Source organism: Mustela lutreola, chromosome 7, assembly GCF_030435805.1.
Source record: "Mustela lutreola isolate mMusLut2 chromosome 7, mMusLut2.pri, whole genome shotgun sequence".
Lineage (NCBI taxonomy): Eukaryota > Metazoa > Chordata > Mammalia > Carnivora > Mustelidae > Mustela > Mustela lutreola.
Window position 1 is genome coordinate 8,350,692 of NC_081296.1, and position 22,811 is coordinate 8,373,502.

The 22,811-nt window shown below is 50.1% G+C and overlaps 2 protein-coding genes across 2 annotated transcripts; both read right to left on the bottom strand.

The window, feature by feature from the left end:
• Positions 1-3,478: 3,478 nt before the first annotated feature.
• NGRN (neugrin, neurite outgrowth associated) lies at positions 3,479-8,785 on the bottom strand. Its single transcript, XM_059179984.1, has 3 exons — positions 8,604-8,785; positions 8,087-8,197; positions 3,479-4,570 (listed from the first exon to the last, which is right to left on the bottom strand). The coding sequence occupies exons 1-3, from the start codon at positions 8,765-8,767 to the stop codon at positions 3,961-3,963; spliced, it is 885 nt and encodes a 294-aa protein (XP_059035967.1). The 5' UTR covers positions 8,768-8,785; the 3' UTR covers positions 3,479-3,960.
• Positions 8,786-9,620: 835 nt separating this feature from the next.
• Positions 9,621-20,872, bottom strand: TTLL13 (tubulin tyrosine ligase like 13). The gene is made up of 15 exons (XM_059179975.1): positions 20,607-20,872; positions 19,829-20,099; positions 19,448-19,488; positions 18,631-18,749; positions 17,089-17,219; positions 16,482-16,638; positions 15,935-16,078; positions 15,501-15,586; positions 14,981-15,212; positions 14,345-14,538; positions 11,944-12,129; positions 11,483-11,663; positions 11,007-11,186; positions 10,111-10,429; positions 9,621-9,769 (listed from the first exon to the last, which is right to left on the bottom strand). The coding sequence occupies exons 2-15, from the start codon at positions 20,086-20,088 to the stop codon at positions 9,621-9,623; spliced, it is 2,379 nt and encodes a 792-aa protein (XP_059035958.1). The 5' UTR covers positions 20,089-20,099; positions 20,607-20,872.
• Between the last annotated feature and the right edge of the window lie 1,939 nt (positions 20,873-22,811).

The window sequence follows — 22,811 nt, forward strand, 5'->3', positions numbered from 1 at the left end:
TGGGTTAAAGCTTCCGTTCGGCTCAGGTCATGATCCCAGGGTCCTGGGATGGAGCCCCGCATGGAGCTCTCTGCTCAGTGGGGAGCCTGCTTCCCTTCCTCTCTCTCTGCCTGCTTGTGATCTATCAAATAAATAAAATCTTTAAAAAAAATAGGGGAGTAACGCAGAAAGGGAAACCACTTTGGAATTTTAGACACTTCTAAGACATAGCTACATCATGCAATGTTGCAGTGTGTGGACCTTGTTTGGATCCCAATTCCAAGAAATCAACCACAAAATTAATTTATGAAACAGTAAGAGAGTAACTATCAGGATATTAGCTGCTAATAATTAGTAAAACTTAAGGTATAGTCATGGCTTATGCGTCTATGTTAAAGAGTTCGGGGGGCACTGGGATGGTTCAGTCAGTGGGTCATCTGACTCTTGATTTTTGGCTCAGGTCATGGTCTTGGTGTCGTGAAACTGAGCCCCACGTCAGGTTCTGCTCAGCATGGAGTCTGCTTGTCCCTCCTCTGCTCCTCCCCCGACTCTCTCATGCACTTGCACTCTAAAAAATAAGTATTTTCTAAAGAGAAAAAGGAGTTTGGGGTGTCTGGCTGGCTCAGTCAGAAAAGCACGTAACTTTTTTTTTTTAAGATTCTATTTATTTGACAGAGATCACGAGTAGGCAGAGAGGCAGGCAGAGAGTAAGGGAAGCAGGCTCCCTGCTGAGCAGAGAGCCTGATGCAGGGCTTGGTCCTAGGACCCTGAGATCATGACCAGAGCTGAAGGCAGAGGCTTTAACCCACTGAACCACCCAGGCGCCCCAAGCATATAACTCTTGATCTCAGGATCCTCAGTTCGATCCTTACATTGTGTGTAGAAATTACTTAAAAATTTAATAAACTTAAAGAAAATAAAAGGGAGTCCTTATCTCTTTCAGATATATAAGTATTACAGATGAAGTAATATGAAGCATATAGGATTCACTTTATTTTTTAAAAAGATTTTATTTATTTATTTGATAGAGATCACAAGTAGGCAGAGAGGCAGGCAGAGAGAGAGGGGGAAGCAGGCTCCCCGCTGAGCAGAGAACCTGATGCGGGGCTCGATCCCAGGACTCTGGGATCATGACCTGAGCCAAAGGCAGAGGTTTTAACCCACTGAGCCACCCAGGCACATTCCTTTGCCCATTTTTTTTTTTTAAGATTTTATGCATTTATTTGACAGACAGAGATCACAAGTAGGCAGAGAGGCAGGCAGAGAGAGAGGAAGGGACGCAGGCTCCCTGCCGAGCCGAGAGCCTGATATGGGGCTCTATCCCAGAACCCTGGGATCATCACCTGAGCTGAAGGCAGAGGCTTTAACCCACTGAGCTACCCAAGTGCCCCTCAAATAAATAAAAATCTTTAAAAAGGAATAAAGAGGTTGCCTAGGCGGCTCAGTTGTTAAGCCTCTGCCTTTGGCTCAAGTCATGATCCCAGGGTCCTGGGACCATCAGGCTCTCCCTGCTTCTACCTCTCCCACTTCCCCTGCTTGTGTTCCCTCTCACTGTGTCTGTCAAAGAAATAAAAAAGGAATAAGGCAGGAACAATTCAACTTGGAGAAAGCTTAGGTCTTGGCTGAAGTCTGGATGGGTAGGCTGGCAAAGGGAAAAGGCAGGGCTTTCTGCCATTCTGGGCTGACTGGTAAGCTTCTCCAAACATTCCTCTACTCAACCTAAATTGGAATCTTTGTTGGGAGCTGAAACTACGGCAATGAACACAAAACAGGTCTCCTGCCCCCATGCGCAAGGTGGGTGACAACAGACACTACAGTAGTAATCTATTTCAATACCGAGGCATATTAAACACGGTGTGGTCACAGAATGTGAAAGGAGTTGCTTTAGACTGGGTGATTAAGGAAGGCTTAACTAAGAAAGTAACATTTGATCTAAGGCTTGAATGACATGGAACCTACCATGTGAAAATCTGGAGACAAAGAACCAGTAGGTGTAAAACCTTAGATTGGCACTTGCCAAGAATGGAAAAAAGATTTAAGCTTCATATGCACTAGGGATGGTAGGGGATGAGGTAAATGGAAAACCTATCAATGCTTTTTAACAACAGCTTCTAATTTTCCATAGCCCACTGGGGAAAGGGCGTAGTCAAATGATTTGCAGGAGTTAAAAATTAGTCAAATAGCATCTTCCACCTCTTAAAATGACCAAAAGGTTCTAATGACAAGTTATCATGCTTTTTAAATCATAAAAAAAAAAAGTCATGATAGTGACAAAGCAGTGAGAACAGAGCCTTATCTGCCCACTGCTGTATTTTCTTAAAATTTATTAGGGTGCCTGGGTGGCTCAGTGGGTTGAGCCGCTGCCTTCGGCTCAGGTCATGATCTCAGGGTCCTGGGATCGAGCCCCACATCGGGCTCTCTAAGCAGGGAGCCTGTTTCCTTTCCTCTCTCTGCCTGCCTCTCTACCTACTTGTGATCTCTGTCAAATAAATAAATAAAATCTTTTTTAAATTATTTATTTATTTATTTATTAGGGAGGGAAAGAGCATGAAAGGGGAGAAGGTCAGAGAGAGCAGATTCCTTGCGGAGCTGGGAGCCTGACGCGGACTCCATCCCGGGACTCAGGGATCGTGACCAGAGTCGAAGGCAGTGGCTTAGCCAACTGAGCCACCCAGGCACCCTGCCTACTGCTGTATGACCAGCACCTGGATTCTCTTACCTTTGCCTGGCCTATGACAGAGCCTTGCCATTCATCCAATGCCAAGTTAACAGTAATCAATGATACTGTAATCAAGACTAGTGACATTTGAGATAGCAATGAGATTCACGAACACTCAATGACAGGTTTAGAAAATCAATTCTTTTCATTAAACATCCTGCATATATTTAAATTCTGAACCACCAGTTTTTTGCCAGTGACTTGTTAAAATGAGGCATGCCTGAACACTGTCCTTGGGCTCTTCCGTTGCTTGCATGTGTCTTATTCTGTCTGTCTAGTAATTGTCAGTTTCTGGTTATAATGAAGTATCTCTTCAAAAATCAGTAAACTCAGGGGCTTATTACCTGTTCTCACCCACATCTCAGCTCCCTTGGAAAAATCTGATGACAACTGCAAAATTAAATGCTACTCCAGCTTTTAAAAGTAGCCAGAGATTATGCTTAAGGCCATAAAGCCTTTGCCTGATTTTTTTTTTTTTGGGGGGGGGGGTCAATCCCGATACTCCATCTCTTTCAAAGCCCCAGCAACTGAAGGAAAGAAGAGCCGCTTTACACGAGGTGATGAGTGAAGGACTAATGTCCCCATTTTTGGCTGTCAAAGCCTAGGACTAAGCAGGGTGAAGCACAGTGCCCTTTCTTGGGAACTCCTCAGGCGCCATCTCAGGGCAAGGGACCCTTTGCCTCTTTCCCTCCCTCCCTCTCCAGATTCACAGGTAAACGCTCTCACCCCAGAGAGCGCCAATCAACACAAAAAAGTACATTTACTTTTAACACAACACAGTAAAGTACATTTACTTTATTTTTGCATATAATGAAAACAATGGACGAAGCAGTTCCCGAAGTTCCCGAACGACCAGTGCTCATTATTCAAGAAGTGAGGTCAGAAGGCAAACGTTGCAGTTTTCTCCAAACACATATTCCAAGTATCAGAGAGGACTAACAACACACGCAACGGAGCTGGTTTCAACAGAGCCCCAGCAAGAAGGGTGAGCACTGCAGATCCACGTGCGTCAGACCAGGAGCAGTGCTCCAGGACACCAGAATGTACCCAGCAGTCATTAACCCTGCCCGGCAATATACATCTGCCCTGTGAGGTTCACTGCCTTTCATCAGATTCAATCTGACCGGCTCTTTCCTCCCACCTTCCAGCTCATCATTTCCTGCTATCCCAAGGCGGATACTCCACACACAGAAGTCCAGGCGGCTCCAGATATACTGGCCCAGCTGTGTTTCACTTGGCACCTCCACAAGCCATGCTCCAACTCAGATTCTGTACAGGAAGTTCCCGTTGCTATCGAAGAACTCTCGCCCCCTCTGGACAACTTTGCTGCTGAAGTCCTGCTCACCCGGCTCCTCTGCCTTCAGATCTCCCGGCATGTCGCCTGGCAATCCATAACCATCAGGTCCTCTCTTGCCCACACCGTCGCTGGTGGAGGACTTCTGCAGCTCTCGCTGATGACCTAGGGCTGCTGCAACAGGCACGGAGCGTTCCTCCTCCGGGACCTGGATTCCTTGATTCCCTCCCTTTTGTCTCCGTGGTGTATTTGTACCGTGAGTGTTTGAGTCTATCAGGTGCAAAGCTGTGCTGTGACCCAAGCCTCTGAATGAGGATTCACCCCTTGGCATCAGCAAAGAGCCTGATCCAGAGTGACTCGCAGACAGCGACTTCAAGGTGTCTCCAGAGCCGGGGAGCTGCCGGAGTGAGTGCGCAAGTCCAGCTTTCTTAAGGACTTTTTGATCCTGCTTCAGCTTCTGCTCCAATGTGGGTACAAACTTGCTTTTTAAAACCCTTCGGATCACATCAGTGCTGACACCAAAGCCTTCAGCTAATCTAGGAACTGACCAGGACTCTGCAAATTCTTTATGTAAATACCTATGAGAGAAAGCAGCAGGTTTTTTCAAGTTGTGAAGCAGTCCGCTAACAGAGTACCTAACTGACAATATTAGTGATATCTACGTGAAAAAGAAGGGCTCAGAAAAACAGCAAACATGGCCTCTGTCTTGCGCTACTGAACGGCTGTGTTCCATTCCTATGTGCCGACACCAACACCCCACCACTCCTAAGTCACTTTATTTCCCTCAACTAAACTCCCTACTGTGCACCAGGCCCCAGGCAGATCCTGGGGATGCATGAAGACTGTCTTTTCCTTCAAAGAACATACAGTCTGGTGGTGGAGACGCGTACTAACACATGCAACACCACGATGATAAATTCTAGCAGAGGATGCTGTCAGAGCACCTGGGAGAAGAGAGACAGGCTAGCACAACATCTGTAGTGGCTTGGGAATTGCTTCAGAAGTCCGCCTACAGCTGGTCCAAAAGGACGAAGAGGACTAGGCTGGCAGAGAGGAAAAGGAGAGTGAAGGTCTTGATGACAGAGAGCAGCATGTAAAATGCAGAGCAGCCCATCACCATTGTTACCCGTCTAACAGTGAAGACAGGAACAAGTTCATGTCACGCTTATGGAGTTTAACCCAAAGCAACAGTGAACCAAAGAAGGGTTTAGGAAGGGCTTTTTTTTTTTTTTAAATGTGGGTTTATTAAAAAATGGCAGAACTGCAATTTGGGACACGTAAGCTATGGCAAATCATGTGCAGGTACAGGAAGCATTTTAAGCAGTGGAATGAATGCCACAAGGAGCTTTTCATTTTGAAAGTCAATCCAGGGGTAGTTTTCAGTGGTAGGACTAAAGCTGGAAAAATCAGTCAAGAGCCTGTCCTGAAAATCCAGGCAGTCTGAACTGTGGCAGTCGCAAAGAAACCAGAAAAAGGAAGAGAGTTGAGAACTGTTATAGAAAGCCAAATGGTAGAACTTGATAAGGACTAAATATCGGGGGTAGAGGTAGGCAGAGATTCAGGCTTTCAGCTTGAGTGACTGGCGGGACCATTCAGGGGTAGAGTGAAAGCAGGAACAAAATGAAGTCAACAGAGAACAACGATAAATTTTCTTTTGTTACTCTGAGTCCACTATTTTATTATGTTGAGTTTGAAAAACACATGTGACGTCCAAAAAGATACAATCTAGGGCATGGTTGAATATATACAAGTTAGAAGGAAACCATGGACTGGAGACAACAGATTTGGAAGTCGTAAGTGAAGAGCACGGGTGGTTGAAACCACATGATTGAAATAGGTGGAGATAAAATGACCAAGGACACATTTCTAAAACACAACAGTATTTAAGATACAGGAGGAATGAGGGAAACCCAAAAGGAAAGTGACAAAAGCAGCCCTAGAAACAGAAGTGAGTAGTACCCTGAGTTAAAGGAGATGAGAAGTTCAAGAAAATACACTACAAGATCAAATGCTGCAGGAATAGGAGAGGCAAGAGACCAGAGCGTCAGGAATCCCTAGCAGTGAGGATGTCACTGATAAGATTTGTGGACGATGGTTTCTCTGTTGTGACCAAACAAGGACAGGTAGCCAGGAAGAGCGAGCTGGGAACAAAGTGATGAGGGCGAACCTGAAGCTGACAGATGGAGGTCTCTGAGGAATTAGGTATAACTATTACCTAGTGCAGAGGCATTGGTCCCAGACAAGTAAAGGGCCACCTTTCCCCTAGTTTGTAAACACTGAGAACTGGAAATAAAGAGAAAGTCCAAGAAGCTCTAAAGGGATCTTAACTAATGGTCAGTTTTATCGTTAAAGTAAAAGAATAGGGGCACCTGGGTGGCTTAGTTGGGTTTCGAGTTCAATCCCCACACTTGGTAAGAGACTACTTAAAAATAAAAACTTAGGGGTGCCTGGGTGGCTCAGTGGGTTAAAGCCTCTGCCTTCAGCTCAGGTGATGTTCTCAGGGTCCTGGGATTGAGCCCCGCATCAGGATCTCTCAGCAGGGAGCCTGCTTCCCCCTCTGTCTGCCTCTCTGCCTACTTTATCTCTGTCAAATAAATGAATAAAATCTTTAAAAAGAAATTTAAAAAATAAAGTAAAAGGACAGCTGTTAACCACAGAAAAGGAGGTTATAGGACAATATGGAAAAGCTGCCTACTTTGAGAGGGGAGAGGGGAGAGGAAGATGACATGAGAGGTGCTACAAGCCCACAAAATCTTGCTCTACAAAATCCCCTTTCTTCGAAGTGTCACCTTCAGAGCCATTCTAACAGGAACGGAAAAGGACAGAGAACTTACGGAAGCCTACTTGGCAATATTCATCAAAACACAAACCCACTTGCCCTTGTACCTATCAACTCTACTTCTGGGAATGTACACAACAAATGTACCTGCCAGGTATGTGAATGCTGTGTATATTCAGTAGAACACGATTTGTAACAGCAAGTCAGTACAAACAACCCACATACACATCATGAAAGACTAGTGAACTAAATTATGAATTACTGGGACTCCTGGCTGGCTTAGTCAGTAAAGCATGCAACTCTTGATCTCAGGGTCATGCTTTTGAGCCCCAGACTGGGCATAGAGATTATTAAAAAAAAAAAAAAAAAAAAGGAAGGTTATGATTTACTAGGATTTCTCCAAAAAAGAGCTTTCTGTCCTTAAGTGGAAAGGTCTATGAAATATCTGAAAAAGGGTTCCTGTCTGGCTCAATCAGTCATGCATGCTACTCCTGACCCTGGGGTTATGAGTTTGAGCCCTGCTGCGTTGGGTGTACAGATTATTTGGAAAAAATAAAAGAAGTATGTGCAAAAGGAAAAGTGTAGATAGAACAGTATTTACAGTATTCTGTTTGTGATTAAGGAAATGAATATAAAAATCTGTATTCATACTCCTATTTGCATAAGGACACCTGGAAAAAGAAACAAAAATAGTTCCATGGGAGAGTGGCTGGGATTAAAACTATTTTTTCAGACTGTATTTATTTATTTGACACACAGAAGGGGCGGGGAGAGCCAGCGAGCACAAGCAGGGGGAATGGCAGGCAAGGGAGAAGCAGGCTCCCGGCTGGGCAAGGAGCCCGATGTGGGGCTGGACCCCAGGACCCTCGGAGGCATCCCGGGATTAAAACTTCTCAATGTATAGACATTACACTGTTCTAATTTTGAGCCTTATGTAATGTACCGTCTATTCAAAATAAACGTAACATTTTAAAAAAGCGCTTTATGACTTTTAAGATACAGATTTTCTCTTCAGAAAAACCTACGTAACCAGGGAGGCCCCCATCCCTGACCTTAAAAACGCCACGATCTACCATTCTGAGGTTAAATGATGTGATGTCTTCCAGCCTACTCTTTTAAAATGTCAGCAAAAAGGAACCAGCTGTGTACTGATGTTAAAGACTGGTAAATTTAGATGACGAGCTTAGGGAAAGCCGTTATACTATTCTGTCACTGAGAAATCTTAAATCAAAAAAGTAAAATATAAAAATAACGTTCTAGGCCCCCGTATTCATCATTTCTCGTCACAGCTGATCCCAACTACAGCGAGTCTTACCGGATCTGTTCCATGGCTTTCCACGTCAGGGTCCTGGGCGGAGCACCCGGAGCCTCCATTTGCCTCCGAATTTTCTGGAACCGGGCGGCTTTTTTCTGCCGTTTCAGGGTGCTGGGGGAGAGAACCAATGGCAGAAGCCATGCGTGGGAGCAAAATGGGTGGCTGAAAAGCCTCGGACTACGTCACAAAGAGCCCAGCCCTCTTCTCTTTGTTTGCAAGGGCAACCAGGCCATGTGTGTTGGCTCAGCCCTGCTCCATACACCTCCCCAGAAATCCAATACCTAACACAGCCCGTAAGCACGCTGAACTTTCTAAAGGGGTGATGAAATACGTCACTGGTGAAGAAAGCTGTGGTCCCAAAGGAGCCGCACGCCCGCCCCTGCGCCCCTGACAATGGGTAAGAAACCAGAGCTGCGGCGGATGCGGCGGCACCACGCCCGGCTCCTAGCTGGCGCGGCCTGGAGCGCAGGGGCGCGAAGCCCCGCTTCAGGCTGAGGGCCCAGGAAGGAGCGGGTACCTCTCCACCTCCTGCAGCTCCCGCTCCTCCGGCTCCCAGTCGGAATCGGGGTCCGGCTCGCGGCCGAGAGAGCCGGGGTCGGCCACCCCCCGGGTCGCGAACCCACAGCGAGCGACGGCAGCACGGACACGCACGCCCAGCAAGACCCTCAGAGTAACCGCCATGTCGACAACAACAAGAAGTCTTCAGCAGCCGGAAACGCGCAGTACCGGAAGCCTAGGGGCGGGGCCGGAAGTGGACGGGCGGACCGGAAGCAAGGATGGTCGCGAGTCTCTCCTGCTTCTGGCCGAGGACGGGGAGACTGGGCTTGAACCTGTGCGCTCCCCGCCCTTCCCGGCTGTGAATGTGGAGAGTATTGAGCCTGAAATGCAAGGGCCAGAATGACGTAGAGGACGCTCCTGCAAAACGCCATAAACTTTAATAAAAAGACGGAATCATTTGCCAAGAGCCGCCCCTCCACCCCAAAGGCTGCCCAGGCCGGCCTCTCCGCCACGGCGGCGTTAAAGGCGTTCCTTCGGCGGTCCTCTGATGGCCACAGACCCCTGCCTTGGGCACACGGCTCCTCTGGGAAAGGGGCTTCTTGTCGCCAGGATGACCTCCAGCCCCGGGCCGCCCCTGGGGTTCAGACCCATCACCTAGCTATAAATCCAGGCTAAGGTTTGAAGGGCGGGGATGAGTACGTGGCCGACCCTGGCTCCTCTTCATCTTTTAGTCTTTACAGATCTGAAAATAATCTTAGGGTATTGAGGAATTCTTGATGTCTTTGTGTTTTGCTTTGTGCAAACAGGGTTCCTGGCCAGGACTTTCCAAACTGAAGCTTGGTGGCAGTCTTTGATTTAGCAAAGATTGAAGGCCCTCCGCCCCTTTGGAAACCCGAGGGGCCTCTCCAGGAGAGGTTGTGCTGGGCTTGCATCCGGTGGTGGCTGAGGTCAAGGAGGGCGGTGGTCTGCAGCATCAGGGGTGCAGAGGCAGGGCAGAGAGTGAGATTATGGGCTTTGGGTGCTCAGTGTTCAGAGTCTACCGCGGAGGGCAGGCACAATCAGTCCATGAGCCACTTTCCACTCTTTCTGGCTGCAGAAGATAGCCTTGTTTTGGGGTTAAAGTGGATGACACTGATCCTGCCAGGGCTCTGTTTATGGCTTCTAGCCTTCTGTTGGCTTGGCCTTCTGCAGTGGAAACATGGGTCCCCTGAGTTGGTATTCACAGGAGGTTCCTCACCTCTTTACCACCTGTTGCCCCGTTACCAACACAGAGGAATGGCATCCCACGCTCCCCTCCAGCATCTATACCACGCTGCATTGTAATTGTGTGTGTACTTGTCGGTTTCCCTGTTAGGTTTGTTGAGTGCTGGGGCTGTACTTCTGCCATTTCTATCAGGAGCCACTACCTGTCCCACTCCCACACTGGTGGAAGTGCCATGTTATATTTTGGGAACATCCCAGCTGTAATGTTTGCTACTGGGAATTTACCCAAGTCAGAGTGACCATAGCTGGTATTGTGTACTTACGGCTAGTGAGCCTGACTCTGGCACTGGAAAAATAGCGCCTTCCAGATGTCTTCATTGACAATGAAGAGGGGCCGATGGCTGCTGAATCTCCTATCCAGTTGAAGTTCTTGGGCTGTAGGTGGCACCAGGAATGATGTGGAATTGCAGCATTCATGCTTGGCAGTGGCCCTAAGATCCTGGGCGCCAATTCGTGGGCCCGAACTGGATGCAGGAAATGAGGAGGGCCCTGCTCTTTTGCGGCCCTTCTCAGGAGGACCAGTGGGACCAGACTCACAGATTGCAGTTCCTGACTGCACAGCCCGTCCTGGTGGCATCTAGGCTAGAGGAGAAGAGTAGCCCCTTACATTTCTTTTGAGGCTGGATGGAACGGTGTGAGAAGATAGGTGACTGAAACATCTCTTGTAGGCTGTGGCCACTATTTAACCCGTTAACTCCTTTGGGGCCCAGCCAAAACTGAGGACTCAGTAGGCTTGCTACTAGCCCAGGGAATAGTGAATGCGGCAGCTGTTCTGTTGGCCCAAGTCTGTTTACTTATCGCCCGTTAGAGCCGTGGTACTGGCAGTGCTAGGGAGAGATTACACAGAAGCCACCGAGGGGGGTGGCCTTGTTCTTGTCAGTCGTGAGTTTGGGGTTATTGCAAGACTGGAACATAGAGAACAGGTCTCTTAGGAGAAGGGTGGCAGCTGCACTGGGCCAGACGTCATTACCACAAACAAGGGAGCCGGGGGACAAATGCAGAAGGAACCAAGAGACCCTTTCCCAACACCCAGCATACTCTGCTCTCCCGGGCTGCGCGCCAGATACCATCACATTAGCCGCCTGTGCTGTGACCACCACCGTGTGCTGCTGCAGCCCGTTTTCCCGTGTTCTGTGAGAGGCTGCGTAGGGACCCTCACCAGGTACTCATGAAGTTTTTTCTGGCCCTGGCGGCTGGGGTGCAGCATGCGGGTGAGCTGCTCTACAATACCCAGGCTTCGGATGAGGTTCTCCCTCTGGAGCAGGGCTTTCATGCGCTCGAGCTCCTCCTCTTCCACAATCTCTTGAGGATGCATGGTATCCAGGTGCGCGGGAAGCAGCTGTAAAGTACATGAGAGATGATTTCAAGATCTCCAAGGGGGAGTCCCATGCCATCATGACTGGGGGACTCCTGCCCACTGCAACCCCCCCGCCCCGTTCCCTTCCCTGACCCTAGTGGAAGGTGCCCTTTGCTATCCGTTCTCTCACCTCCTGGTCCACCACGTCAGATCCAATATACTCATTAGGAACTCCTCACTCCCTTATGCAGGAGGAGGAGAGGACAGCAAAGATTCCCTTCTCTAGGAGTCCCAACCCATCTCCTACAGAAAGGCGAGAGCTACCAAACCCCTGATACCTCTTTCTCTCGGGGCCGGTTCCTATAAGCCAAGTGGGTGGAAAGTCCCCGGAGCCCGGCCCTGGGTCGGCTCTTCTCCCCTGCGGATTCACCCTGGTTCTGGTCCCTGTTTTCCTTTCGCCTCTTACTGCCTGAGTTCTCCTGCTGTTCCTGCTTAAGGCGGATCTCTTCCAGTTGTTGCCTGACAAGACATAGCCGCTTCAGACACTGGAGAAAGTGTACTGGGGAGAAGCAGGGTGAGGGAGACAGGGTATGGGAGAGTGGAGGGGGGGACAGGAGAAGAATGAGGAGGAAGTCGGGGAGCCTACTAAAGGGAAACGAAGTTACTAAGAGTCTGATAGGACATAAGACCCCATTCCTCTTTGCTCAAGTGTTGGCTTCCTCTCTGCCCTGCTGGGGAGCAATTCAGCTTCAGGATAAGCTCCGCCCAAGTGGACAGAGGAGAATGCAAGGCAAAGTACCTGGCACACTCCTCTCTGGCCTTGGAAGCAGCAGTCTCCTGGAAGAGGGAGCCATTGTGCTTGAAGAAAGGTGCGTACTTCTCCGTGTCGGGCCCAGGGTAGATCCGCCGGTATCCCCCGAGGTGGGAATCCTCATAGCGTTCCTGGTCCAGTATTGCGGCATGGGATGACTCAAGTTGTTCTCGCCTATGGAAACCAGGCTCAGAGTGAGTCAGGAGGGCTTTGAGAATGTTCAGTGGGGGAAGGAAGGCTAGCCAAAGCTTTGAGGATCTCCCGCTAGCTTCACGGCCTTTCTGTCCATGGCCCACATAGGGAAAGCTGCCAAGGCCTCTGGCCAATCCCACCTGTGTGTAGCCATGAAAATAGAGGCTTGACTTTCAGAAATCTGGTTTGTTTCCTTCCTTCCTTCCTTCCTCCCTGTTTCTTTTCTTTTCTTTCTTTCTTTGAAGATTTTATTTATTTGACAGAGAGAGACACAGTGAGAGAGGAGAAACAGCATCGGGAATGGGAGAAGGAGAAGCAGACTCCCCGCCGAGCAGGGAGCCCAATGCAGGGCTCAATCCCAGGATGCTAGGATCATGACCGGAGCTGAGGCAGCTGCTTAATGATTGAGCCATCCGGGTGCCCCAGAAATCTGGTTTTCATCTTAAGTGCAAAGGGGTCCCCTCATACTAGCTAGCACTCCTAAGTTACCACCATCTTTTGGGTTTCTGATTATAATCTATGTTAATTACAGAAAATGCAGAAGCACAAAAAGACCAAATGTCCCATAATCATACTGTTATGAGCATGGACTTGATGGACTTGGGCAGGACCCCTGAGTCTGAATCCTAGCTTTGCTCCTAACTACCTTGCTCTTTCTTTAATCCTCCCTTCCTTTCTTCTTTCAGACAAAAATGGGATCATACAGCAACATTTTTAAATGGCTGCCTAGTATTCAAGTGATTCTATGATTGTACTTTTGTTCCTTATTTTTTTAAAAGATTTTGTTTGGTTATTTTTATTTATTTATTTGACAGAGGGATAGCAAGAGCAGGAACACAGTTAGGGGGAGAGGGAGAAGCAGGCTTCCCAACGAGCAGGGAGCCTGATGTGGGGCTCGATTCTGGATTCTGGGGTCATGACCTGAGCCGAAGGCAGATGCTTAACTGACTGAGCCCCCCCAGGCACCCAAGATTTTATTTTTAAGTAATCTCTACACCCAACCTGAGGCTCAAACTCAAAACCCTGAGAACAAGAGTCACACAGTCCACCCACTGAACCAGCCAGGCTATATGTTTGCTTAATAAGACCAGTAGTTGGGGTGCCTGGGTGGCTCAGTGGGTTAAGCCTCTGCCTTCGGCTCAGGTCGTGATCCCAGGGTCCTGGGATCAAGCCCTGCATTGGGCTCTCTGCTCAGTGGGGAGCCTGCTTCCCCTTCCCCCTCTCTCTCTGCCTGCCTCTCTGCCTACTTGTGATCTCTGTCTGTCAAATAAACAAAATCTTTAAAAAAAAAAAGTCCAGTAGTTTTCAGCCCTTTCCCCCACTGAAGGACACGATTCCTGCAGTCATGTGTGCAGTCCCGCTGTGGGAATACCCACTGTATTTACAGTTCTACTTCCCTCCGTTCACACATTTGAGTGCCTACGTGTTCCAGGCCCTCAGGATATCATGACAGATCGAATACACACTGGCCCTGCCCATTGGAATGCAGGTGGTGAAGAGTGATGTTGTTACGGGAATAATTCTAAACCTACTCACTCATTCGTATGTATTATTAACATTATAATTTAGTGTCAGCAACAAATTGCCGTGTTTGTAACCCATCTTATAATGAAAGCAACAGTGGGTAAAAAAGACTGATTTCAACAACCCCTTATTATGGAATGACTAGACTGCTTTCTGTTTCATTATAAACTTTCTAGAGGAGCTTTGATTAAAAAAAAAAAAAAAGCAAGAACAAACAGCCCATCAGGCCACATAAAGCTCCTTATGTGCTAATTTGAAATAGCTACAAATGACACTGCTAAGCATGGGACAGAGAATGTGAAAGTTACACTATTGCCTGGGTAAAGGGAGGAGAGCAGTCTGTGTGTGTGTGTGTGTGTGTGTGTGTAGGTATGTATGCATTAAATATTTATCCAAGTACACACGTGACCTAAGGAACAGAAGTGACCCAAGAAACAGAGATTGGCTCCTCCGGGGGGATACGGTAGCTACAGAAGAATTAAGAGATTATTCACAGTCTCTTTTGAATTTTGAACATATTATCTGTGATATGTATCATATTATCTCTGCAGAAAAAAGTTATTCTTTGTAGCCTATCAGCCCTAGGCCACCTTCCCCACCTAAAGAAGCACTCATACACTAAAGCAGCACTCGTACGCCAGCCAGGCCAGTGGTAACAAGACAGCTCAGACACCTGGAGCACCTCGCTTCCCGTGGCTGCTGGTGGTACTGGAAAAGCCGCTCCTTGACTCGCCGCTTGTCCTCCTCCATCACCTTCCTTTTGTCACAGCCTCGGAGGTTGACAAGGGTCATGGCATCGCAGAGAAGCGCATCCTTCACTTCTCGATCGAGGCGGGAGTCGGTGGTGAAGCTTGGAGAGTGGTTTACCTGCCAGGAGGAGTCCTTATCCGCCCTGTTCCCAGACCACCGAAGCAGGCGTGGTCTCCTGGAGACCTGACTGAGGGTATAGTCAAGAAATCTCCCCCTGCAGAGGCCTCAGCCAAGGAGGCGGGGTGTTTCTGACTCCCAGGGCCACAGGACTGTGCCACAGAGATCCCTCTGATACCCGGACAGCCTGATTCTAGAGATACAGTGTCCCTAAAGAGAAAGATTACATGAGGAACACTTGGGATTCAAATCCTGGACCGGTGGCCAGAGACCACTCAGATTTGACTCATCGGGTCAAAAGTGGAGAGATCTACATCCCCACCCCAGTGCCACCACCTCCCCCATTCTCTCTTCCACCAACTGAGTGCACGTATGTGCCAGGCATCCCGTTCAGGGCGGCCTCTGGATCTTGGTTCTGCAAAGCCCAAAAGACATTCCTCACCTCCAGCAGCCAGGGCTTCAGCCTGTGGTCCAGCAAGATGTCAAAACCAAGGATCTCAAAACAGGCACATGTACCTCCGCTCAGATATTGGGGAAAACAGGTTCGGTAGTTGTGGCGAAGAACAGAATGGGCTGAGATGATGGTTTTGATGATGATGTCCTCGATGTCCGCCCACAGCTCTCCAGGGTCGTAGCCGTGTTCTCGCAGCCAGGCGTTGAGTGTGGACAGCTTCCTGCGAGGCCCAGTGCTCAGAGGACCACCCATTTCTACACCAGTGGGGCTGGGCCGCAGGCAGGATGGTCCCTACCACTACCCCTACTTCCGGGTGCCTGCATGGGAGCGTGGAGCGGGGCTTACTGATCAGGGTGGGGGGTGGGGCCGCACTTAGCGGTTGGGCACAGGACAGGGGTCTGTAAAGATGGTTTTCCTGAGCATTTGGCCTCCCAAGGGCCGGCTCAGTTTGGGGGCTGCTGAGGGCTGCTGAGACCGTAAGCTGAAGAGCCATCAGAGTAGGGAGTACCTCTTACTGCCCATAGCATCATCCCGGACAAAATTCTCATTGTGTTTGTTGATAGCGTAGTTGGTCAGGTGCATGCAGACATCATCCTGGGAAGAGAGTGGCCCCGTGGCTCAGACTGCTTCCCTCCAGCACCCTGTCTCTAGCCCTTTATTGCCTTTTGATCACCCATCCCTCCCCAGGACAGCTCATCTCCCATCCGTCTCCTCCTACGAACTGTCCAGCAAGCTCCTGGGGAAAGGGGCAGTCCAGGCTCCTCCTGGAAGGAGCCTGGTAGCACTCACCGCCCCCTGGCTGCTCTCCTCCCGGCCAGGGGCCAGGGTTCACGGGTGACCATGAAACCAAGCCCCTCTACTTGGTTTCTCCGCGGAACCTCAGTGCTCATGAGAGGAGGGTGCCGTCCTGCCCACCCGCCGGACTGCCAGCTGGCGCCTTACCAGGTTGCTGTGGCTGGGCTCCACATAGGGCATAGTGGCAAAGCGGGCCAGGCCCTCCTCATACATGAAGATCCGAAGAGGGTCACAGGACGTGATCAGGACATAGATCCGCATATCAAACTTGAAGCCATCGATGAGGAAGGGCTGAAAGCACGCACACCCACCAGGGAAGAAAACCTTTGAAGTGCTCGTTCTATCCCATGCACTGTTGTAAGCGTTTCAAATCAGAATACCTCATTTAATTTTCATAATTAACAGTATGAAGCATAAAATAGTTACTGTTATCACTCTCATTCAACAGATGAAGAAACTAAGGCACAGAAAGAGTAAGAAATGGCCCAAGATCACACATTTAAGAAGTGGGAAAACTCAGATTCAGACCCAGAAAGGCTTGCTCTGAAGATTGACTCTGAGCTGCCTCTGAGGTGAGGGGAAGCAGCAGGAAGGGTAGGCGCCAATGGGCAGGCTGGCTTCCTCTCTGGCACTGGGAGAGACGAGGCACCCCAGGGCTTGGGGAGGGTCCTGGTGGTCCTGAGGCACCCTTCACCTTGGAGATGTATTGCTGGCAGATCATATGCTCTCCCGGCTTGATCTCCCGGGGGTTTCGGGTGATGAAGATGCCCCGTCCCTGGCAGCCGCTGTCCGGTTTGCAGATATAGGTGCGAGTTTTTCGCTGACGACCATAGGATTGGAAGTCCCCAAAGCTACGTGCAAAGAGAGGCTGGTCAGAAGGGTTCTGTGCAGGGCACCTGGATGGCTCAGTGGGTTAAAGCCTCTGCCTTTGGCTCAGGTCATGGTCCCAGGGTTCTGGGATTGAGCCCATCGGGCTCTCTGCCCAGTGGGGAGCCTGCTTCCTCCTCTCTCTCTCTCTACCTGCTTGTGATCTCTGTCTGTCAAATAAAAAAATAAAATCTTAAAAAAAAAAAAAAAAGAAGAAGGGTTCTGTGCATCACAGCTGAGCCAGGCCCCATGGAGCTCTGCTCCCGTCCACGCTTTTCCTGGAGCGTCTGTCTCAGACCTTCTTTTCTTAGACCAACTGAAACTCTCATCCCTTGAGACTTTCTAGGTCACAAGGCCAGAGTCTGGAGGGAACTGAGATGGTGAAACCTTTCCTACCCGAGGACATGAGCCTAGGCAGTGGGGGGCTCACTCACTCTGCAGGGAGACACCAGGTGCGGGGGAAGATGTTGTACTCGGTAGGATAGAGTTTCTGCATGCGGTTGAGGTTCCGAGCCAGCAGATCTTTGCGGCAGATTTCGGTCATGCCAGGGAAGTGGTTGATTTTCTGAAACAGAGTCAGTTGGTTAACGACCCCCACCAGCCAAGCAAGCAGCAGTCCCTGGGGCCTTGGGCATGCCGGGAGGATTGGGAAAGTCAAAGTAGAAATCACAGTGGACAAGGTGCCTGGGTGGCTCAGCCAATTAGGTGTCTGACTTGATTTCAGCTCAGGTCATGATCTCAGGGTCCTGAGATTGAGCCCCTCATTGGGCTCCGTGCTGGGCATGGAGGCTGCTTAAGATTCTTTCACTCTCCCTCTGCTCCTCACCCCTGCCCACAAGCACATGCATGCACTCTCTTTCTCTCTCTTAAGTGTGGTGGGGGGCGCCTCGGTGTCTAAGTTGGTTAAACATCTGCCTTCAGCTCACGTCATAATCTCGGGTCCTGGGATTGAGCCCTGTGTCAGGCTCCCCACTCAGCAGCGAGCCTGATTCTCCCTCTCCCCCTGCTCCTCCCCCCTGCTTGTGTGCTCTCTTGCTCTCAAATCAATAAAACCTTTTTTTAAAAAAAAAGGTCACAGTGGGGGTAATCCCTGTACCCAATACCCTAAGGGAGAAAAGGAAGGTTCCCTAAAGCAGGTGAGAACCTCCTCCTTGGCCTCGCCCAAAACACAAGTCCACACTGCGGTTGGGAAATGAGGGGCAGCAAGAAGGATTCACCAGGACTCTGGGCCTTCTAGCTGCCTTATAACATCCCCCAGACCACTGGACATGTGTCCTATAAGAATTGGTGCATGGGAGGGGCGCCTGGGTGGCTCGGTGGATTGGACCTCTGCCTTCGGCTCGGGTCATGATCTCAGGGTCCTGGAATCGAGTCCCGCATCGGGCTCTCTGCTCAGCAGGGAGCCTGCTTCCCCCTCTCTCTCTGCCTGCCTCTCTGCCTACTTGTGATCTCTCTGTCAGATAAATAAATAAAATCTTTAAAAAAAAATAAAATCTTTTTTTTTTTTTTTTTCAAAAAACCCAATTAGAGGATAACAACAATGCCACGAAGAGGCTATGATCTTTTTGTGGACGCATCTTTCCTGACTTCCTTGCTACCATGCAGGGGCCCACACTGACTCTCAGTGGATGCCAATGCTCGGCTAAGCTGCTTAGAAGCCGATCACTCTGCCCACCTGGCTGTGAGCACTGAAGCTGCCTTCCTCTTAGGTGGGCTCACCTGCTCTCAAGGGTGCCAGGTGGGCACGGATGCCTCCAGGCAAATAGTGCCCAGCAGATCCTTCCTTCCTATAATAGAAGTTCCAGAAACCCAAGAGGAGAATTTTTCCAGGGGAGCAGAAGCCCTGGCCATGGCCTTTCCCGCTCTGCCCAGGGAGACAGCCACAGAGAGTGGCAGCCTCATCTGCCCGAGCAGAAGGGGGAGAGGACTCATTCAGGGACCATGGCCCCTTTTAGGCTGGGGTCCAGAGGTTGTACCTGAAACCTTTTCATGTCCATGACTCGTTCCAGTGAGACAGAGCAGTCTGTCCAGTACACAGTCCATTCCTCATCTTCCCCCACCTCCTTCAGGCCACACATTTGGGCTGCCCGACGCACTGTGGAGAGAGGGAGGTCAGTGGTGCCAGCCGGGACACTAGCGGTAAGCCTGGGGATTGTAGCTGGGTCAGATAAGGAACAGACTTGACCACAGAGTGGGTTGAAGACGGCAGTGGCTCTTACCTCCAATGCTGCAGCTTAATTACCATGTGACAATTCCAAGTTCATGAGGCTGTCAGGGCCCTTCCAAAATCCGTGACAGAGAAAACTAGAGCCTGGCTCTCTGCTCCTGTGAGTCTTCTTTCTCTCAATTGGGGTGGTTTCTGACCTGCAGAGCCGACCCTCCAGAGGGGTCACACTGGCACCTCCCACACGGGGTGGCCCCTGGCCCAGATGGCAGTGGGCACAGGAGGAGATGAAAAGATAGCTGACCTAGCTGTTGATTTTTTTCTTTTAATTCCTCAAGCCCCCTCAAGGGCTTCCTTGGGGGAGGGGACCACAACCATATTGACCTGTTCTCATGTCAATTACAGTAAAATCTGGGAAAGGGAGAGCAATGGTGACCTTCAGTCGCTTTTTCCGCTACCACTAAGACAAGCCAGAACAATGATGTCTCAGCTGCTAGTAGCTCAGTACTGGCTATAGGCCAGCTGAACAAGATTCTGGGGATTGGGACCCTGACTGGGGACCATCCCGAGAGCAAAAGCTGCAGGTGCCCTCCTATGAATAGTGGTGTGTGAACGAGCTGGGTGCTTACCGCTCTCATACTTGCAGTTGGTCAAGTTGATGGCCAGGGGTCTGGAAGGGAGGAATAGTAGAAATCAGGCAGAGGGGGATAAAGGACAGACCTGGGGCTTCCAGGTACCCGACACATCTACAATGCAATTCATTGTCTCTAAAAGCCACTTGAAGACCAGGATGATAGAAATGGGCTGAAAATGCAAACCAAGCCAGCTCAAATGGTTCTGAATTTTGTGTTTTTGTAGTACCAAAAGGTTAACGATGTTCCTGTACTGCCTGTCCTCTTTTGCAGATTAAAGGGAAGACCCCCCTCGCCCCACAACTGCTGAAGGGAGGCCAAGGGGTGACTCTCTTCTGCAGCCAGGCAGGTGAGGGGACCCAGGCACCTGTCTGTTACCTGCGTTTCCGCCTTCTCTTTCTCCTCCCGACTTCTAAGTCATCTGAGTCAGTTGGGGCTATGATTTTCTTTGGGATTTTCTTGGCTACAATAGATAAGGACACTCCATCCCCAAATTCCTTATAGTCAGCCTTTGAGAGCTTCTGCTGAGGAGAGTCAGAAGGGAGGGTAGCTTCTCCTTGAACACACTCCTCCTCGGATTCCTCTTCCTCAACGTAGTCTTCCTCCGATTCGCTGGTCTTACAGGTATTTGGCTCCATCCTCTTAGGTTCTGAGGGGAGAGGGGTGAGTGTGAAATATGTGTCCCAGCTTCCTTCCTCCAGGTCCAGGAAGGCCTGCGGGAGTCCACGCAAAGGATCTCATTCATGGTGTTACAGGGGAACGTTGCCGCCCCTACAGAACAATCCCACTGCAGAAGGGGATGGTTTCCATGTAGGTAATGGGGGCAGGGGAATGCCTGTGAACTGTTGGCTTCCCCGACAAGTCCTGATTATCCAAGATCGCCCCTCCATACAACACGCTGGGGTGCACGTAGAAGCTGGACAGAGCTGGCAGGGCCATGACCATGACTTTTTTATTCCTGAATGGGAAGGAGGGGATGGCTGGGCTCTTGGGGGACCTTGGATTTTAAAATGGAGCTGAAAACCTAAGGTGGCCTAAGCCGGCCCTTTCCCTGTCCCCATGATTCAGTTTCTCCATGTGTACACCCTGGCACTTGATGACTAAGACCCCTTGGGCTCTGCTGGCGGAGGAAGAGCCCCTGGCGGGCACTGCCCACCCGAGATTCTGAGGAGGGGGTGGGGGCTGCTGGGTCCGCCCCTAGCGGTCCGAGGCTGGACTCAGGTGGTCGCTCATGTCCACCCTTCGCCCGGCTTCTGCTCCTTCCCGGGCGTCCCTGGGCGTCCGGGACCGCCTCCTTGTTGCACAGGACTGGCTGTTCCCGCCGATCGCGAGGGGGAGCCCGCCCCCCCCTTCCGGGGTTCGCTCCTAGTTCAGAGGTCCCGGCGGCGGCGGCGGCACCTCCTACAGCAAGCCAGCAGCCGCCGCCGCCGCCGTCGCCATGGACACGAGGGCGGCCCCCATTGGAGCAGCGTTCTGGGGGCGGGGCTTCCCCGGAACCACACCCACTCGGGCGCGGGCAGAGGCCATCTTGTGCGCCCGGCCGACGCGCGTACCCGGGGGTCTGGAGGTGGTGGCTCTGCGGTCCCCGCTGCAGCTCTGCGGCCGCTCCCGGGGGCAGCAGCTGGGACTTGTAGCCCTTCCGCTTCCTCGCCGCTTCACATACGTCTCATCCTATCCTATCTCGAACCCGGGGGGCGAGTCGGGAATTTGGCCAAGTCTGCCTTCGGGGACAAGTACCTGCTCGCCTGCCTTCAGTGTTTTAGTGACCCGTGTTGAGGCGCGTCCGCGCTCGGGAGCGACAGCGGCGAACAGCGCGCAGCCTGCTGTGCTGAGTAACAAAAGGGCCTCATCACAGAGCTCCTTCACCGCTCCTCCTATGCGTGTCCCTACACTCTGACTTCTGATGGCCACCTCCACCGAACTCAGTCCAACCTGTCATTCTAGACTATCCCGTGTGCCTAAATCTAGAGGACGCTTTAGAAACTCCCTTCTTGGGCGCCTGGGTGGCTCAGTTGGTTAAGCGACAGTTTTCGGCTCAGGTTGTGATTCTGGAGTCGTTGGATGGTGTCCTGCCTTGGGCTCCCTACTCAGCAGTGAGGCTTCTCCCTCTGACCTTCCCCATCTCGTGCTCTCTCTCTCATTCTCTTTCTCTCAAATAAGTAAAATCTTAAAAAAAAAAAAAAAAACCCTAAACCTTCCCTCCTTTAAAAAAGATGTGGACATCCTTTGATTCATGTTTCTTCAGCATATATGGTTACTCTCTTCGTGAAATGCTTTGGAGTCCCTTGCCTTCCAGGACTATCACTTTTCTCATTTTTTTGCACAAATATTTTGGGTTCCAGGCACTATTCTGAACCATCTGAATAGTGAACCATCACCAATTCTTGCCTGAATTTGCCACCACACAGCAACCTCTTAACTGGACTCTCTGGTTGTTCTTCCCTCCTTTACAGCCATCCATTACATCTTCAGTATTTTTAATTAATTAATTTTTTAAAGATTATATTTCTTTATTTGCGAGAGTGACAGAGAGCACAAGCCAGGTAAAGAGGGAGAGGCAGACTCCCTGTTGAGCAAGGAGCCCCACGTGGGACTCGATCCTAGGGTCCTGGGATCATGACCTGAGCTGAAGGCAGATGCTTAACCAACTGATCCACCCAGGCGCCCTTAAGTATTCTTTCTAATGCAAATTGGATACTCCCCAATTTAAAACTCTTGAGCGCTTCCCATTAAAGATATATATATATATATATATATATATATATATTAAAGGGGGCTAGATATATTCAGGGGGGTCTATTTTCTTAAATAGCCACTTTCTGTCACTCATGCTATGGAAACTGTAACACTTTACACACCAAAGATGATTTTGGTGTCCATTTCTTTCTTTTTTTTTTTTTTTAAAGGTTTTATTTATTTATTTGACAGAGAGACATCACAAGTAGGCAGAGAGGCAGGCAGAGAGAGAGAGGAGGAAGCAGGCTCCCTGCTGAGCAGAGAGCCCGATGCGGGACTTGATCCCAGGACCCTGAGATCATGACCTGAGCCGAAGGCAGTGGCTTAACCCACTGAGCCACCCAGGCGCCCAAGCGTTTCCCATTAGATCAAACCCCAAACCCCTTGGTTACATAGGCCCTCTACCAAAAAGCGAGCAGAGGTGGAGAGGGGCTGGGCTGGATCACACCCTCCTATCTTTCTAGGGTGCTCTAAGGGGAGTATGGAGGGTCCCCTAAGTGATACACACTTAAGCTTAGGAAAAGTTTCTAAATCCCCTTCTTGACAATTCATGAGCTATGTAAACAGCTGAGAAGTACCACCATAAAGAAAACCTATCTGCTCCCCCACCCCCACCCCATCTTAT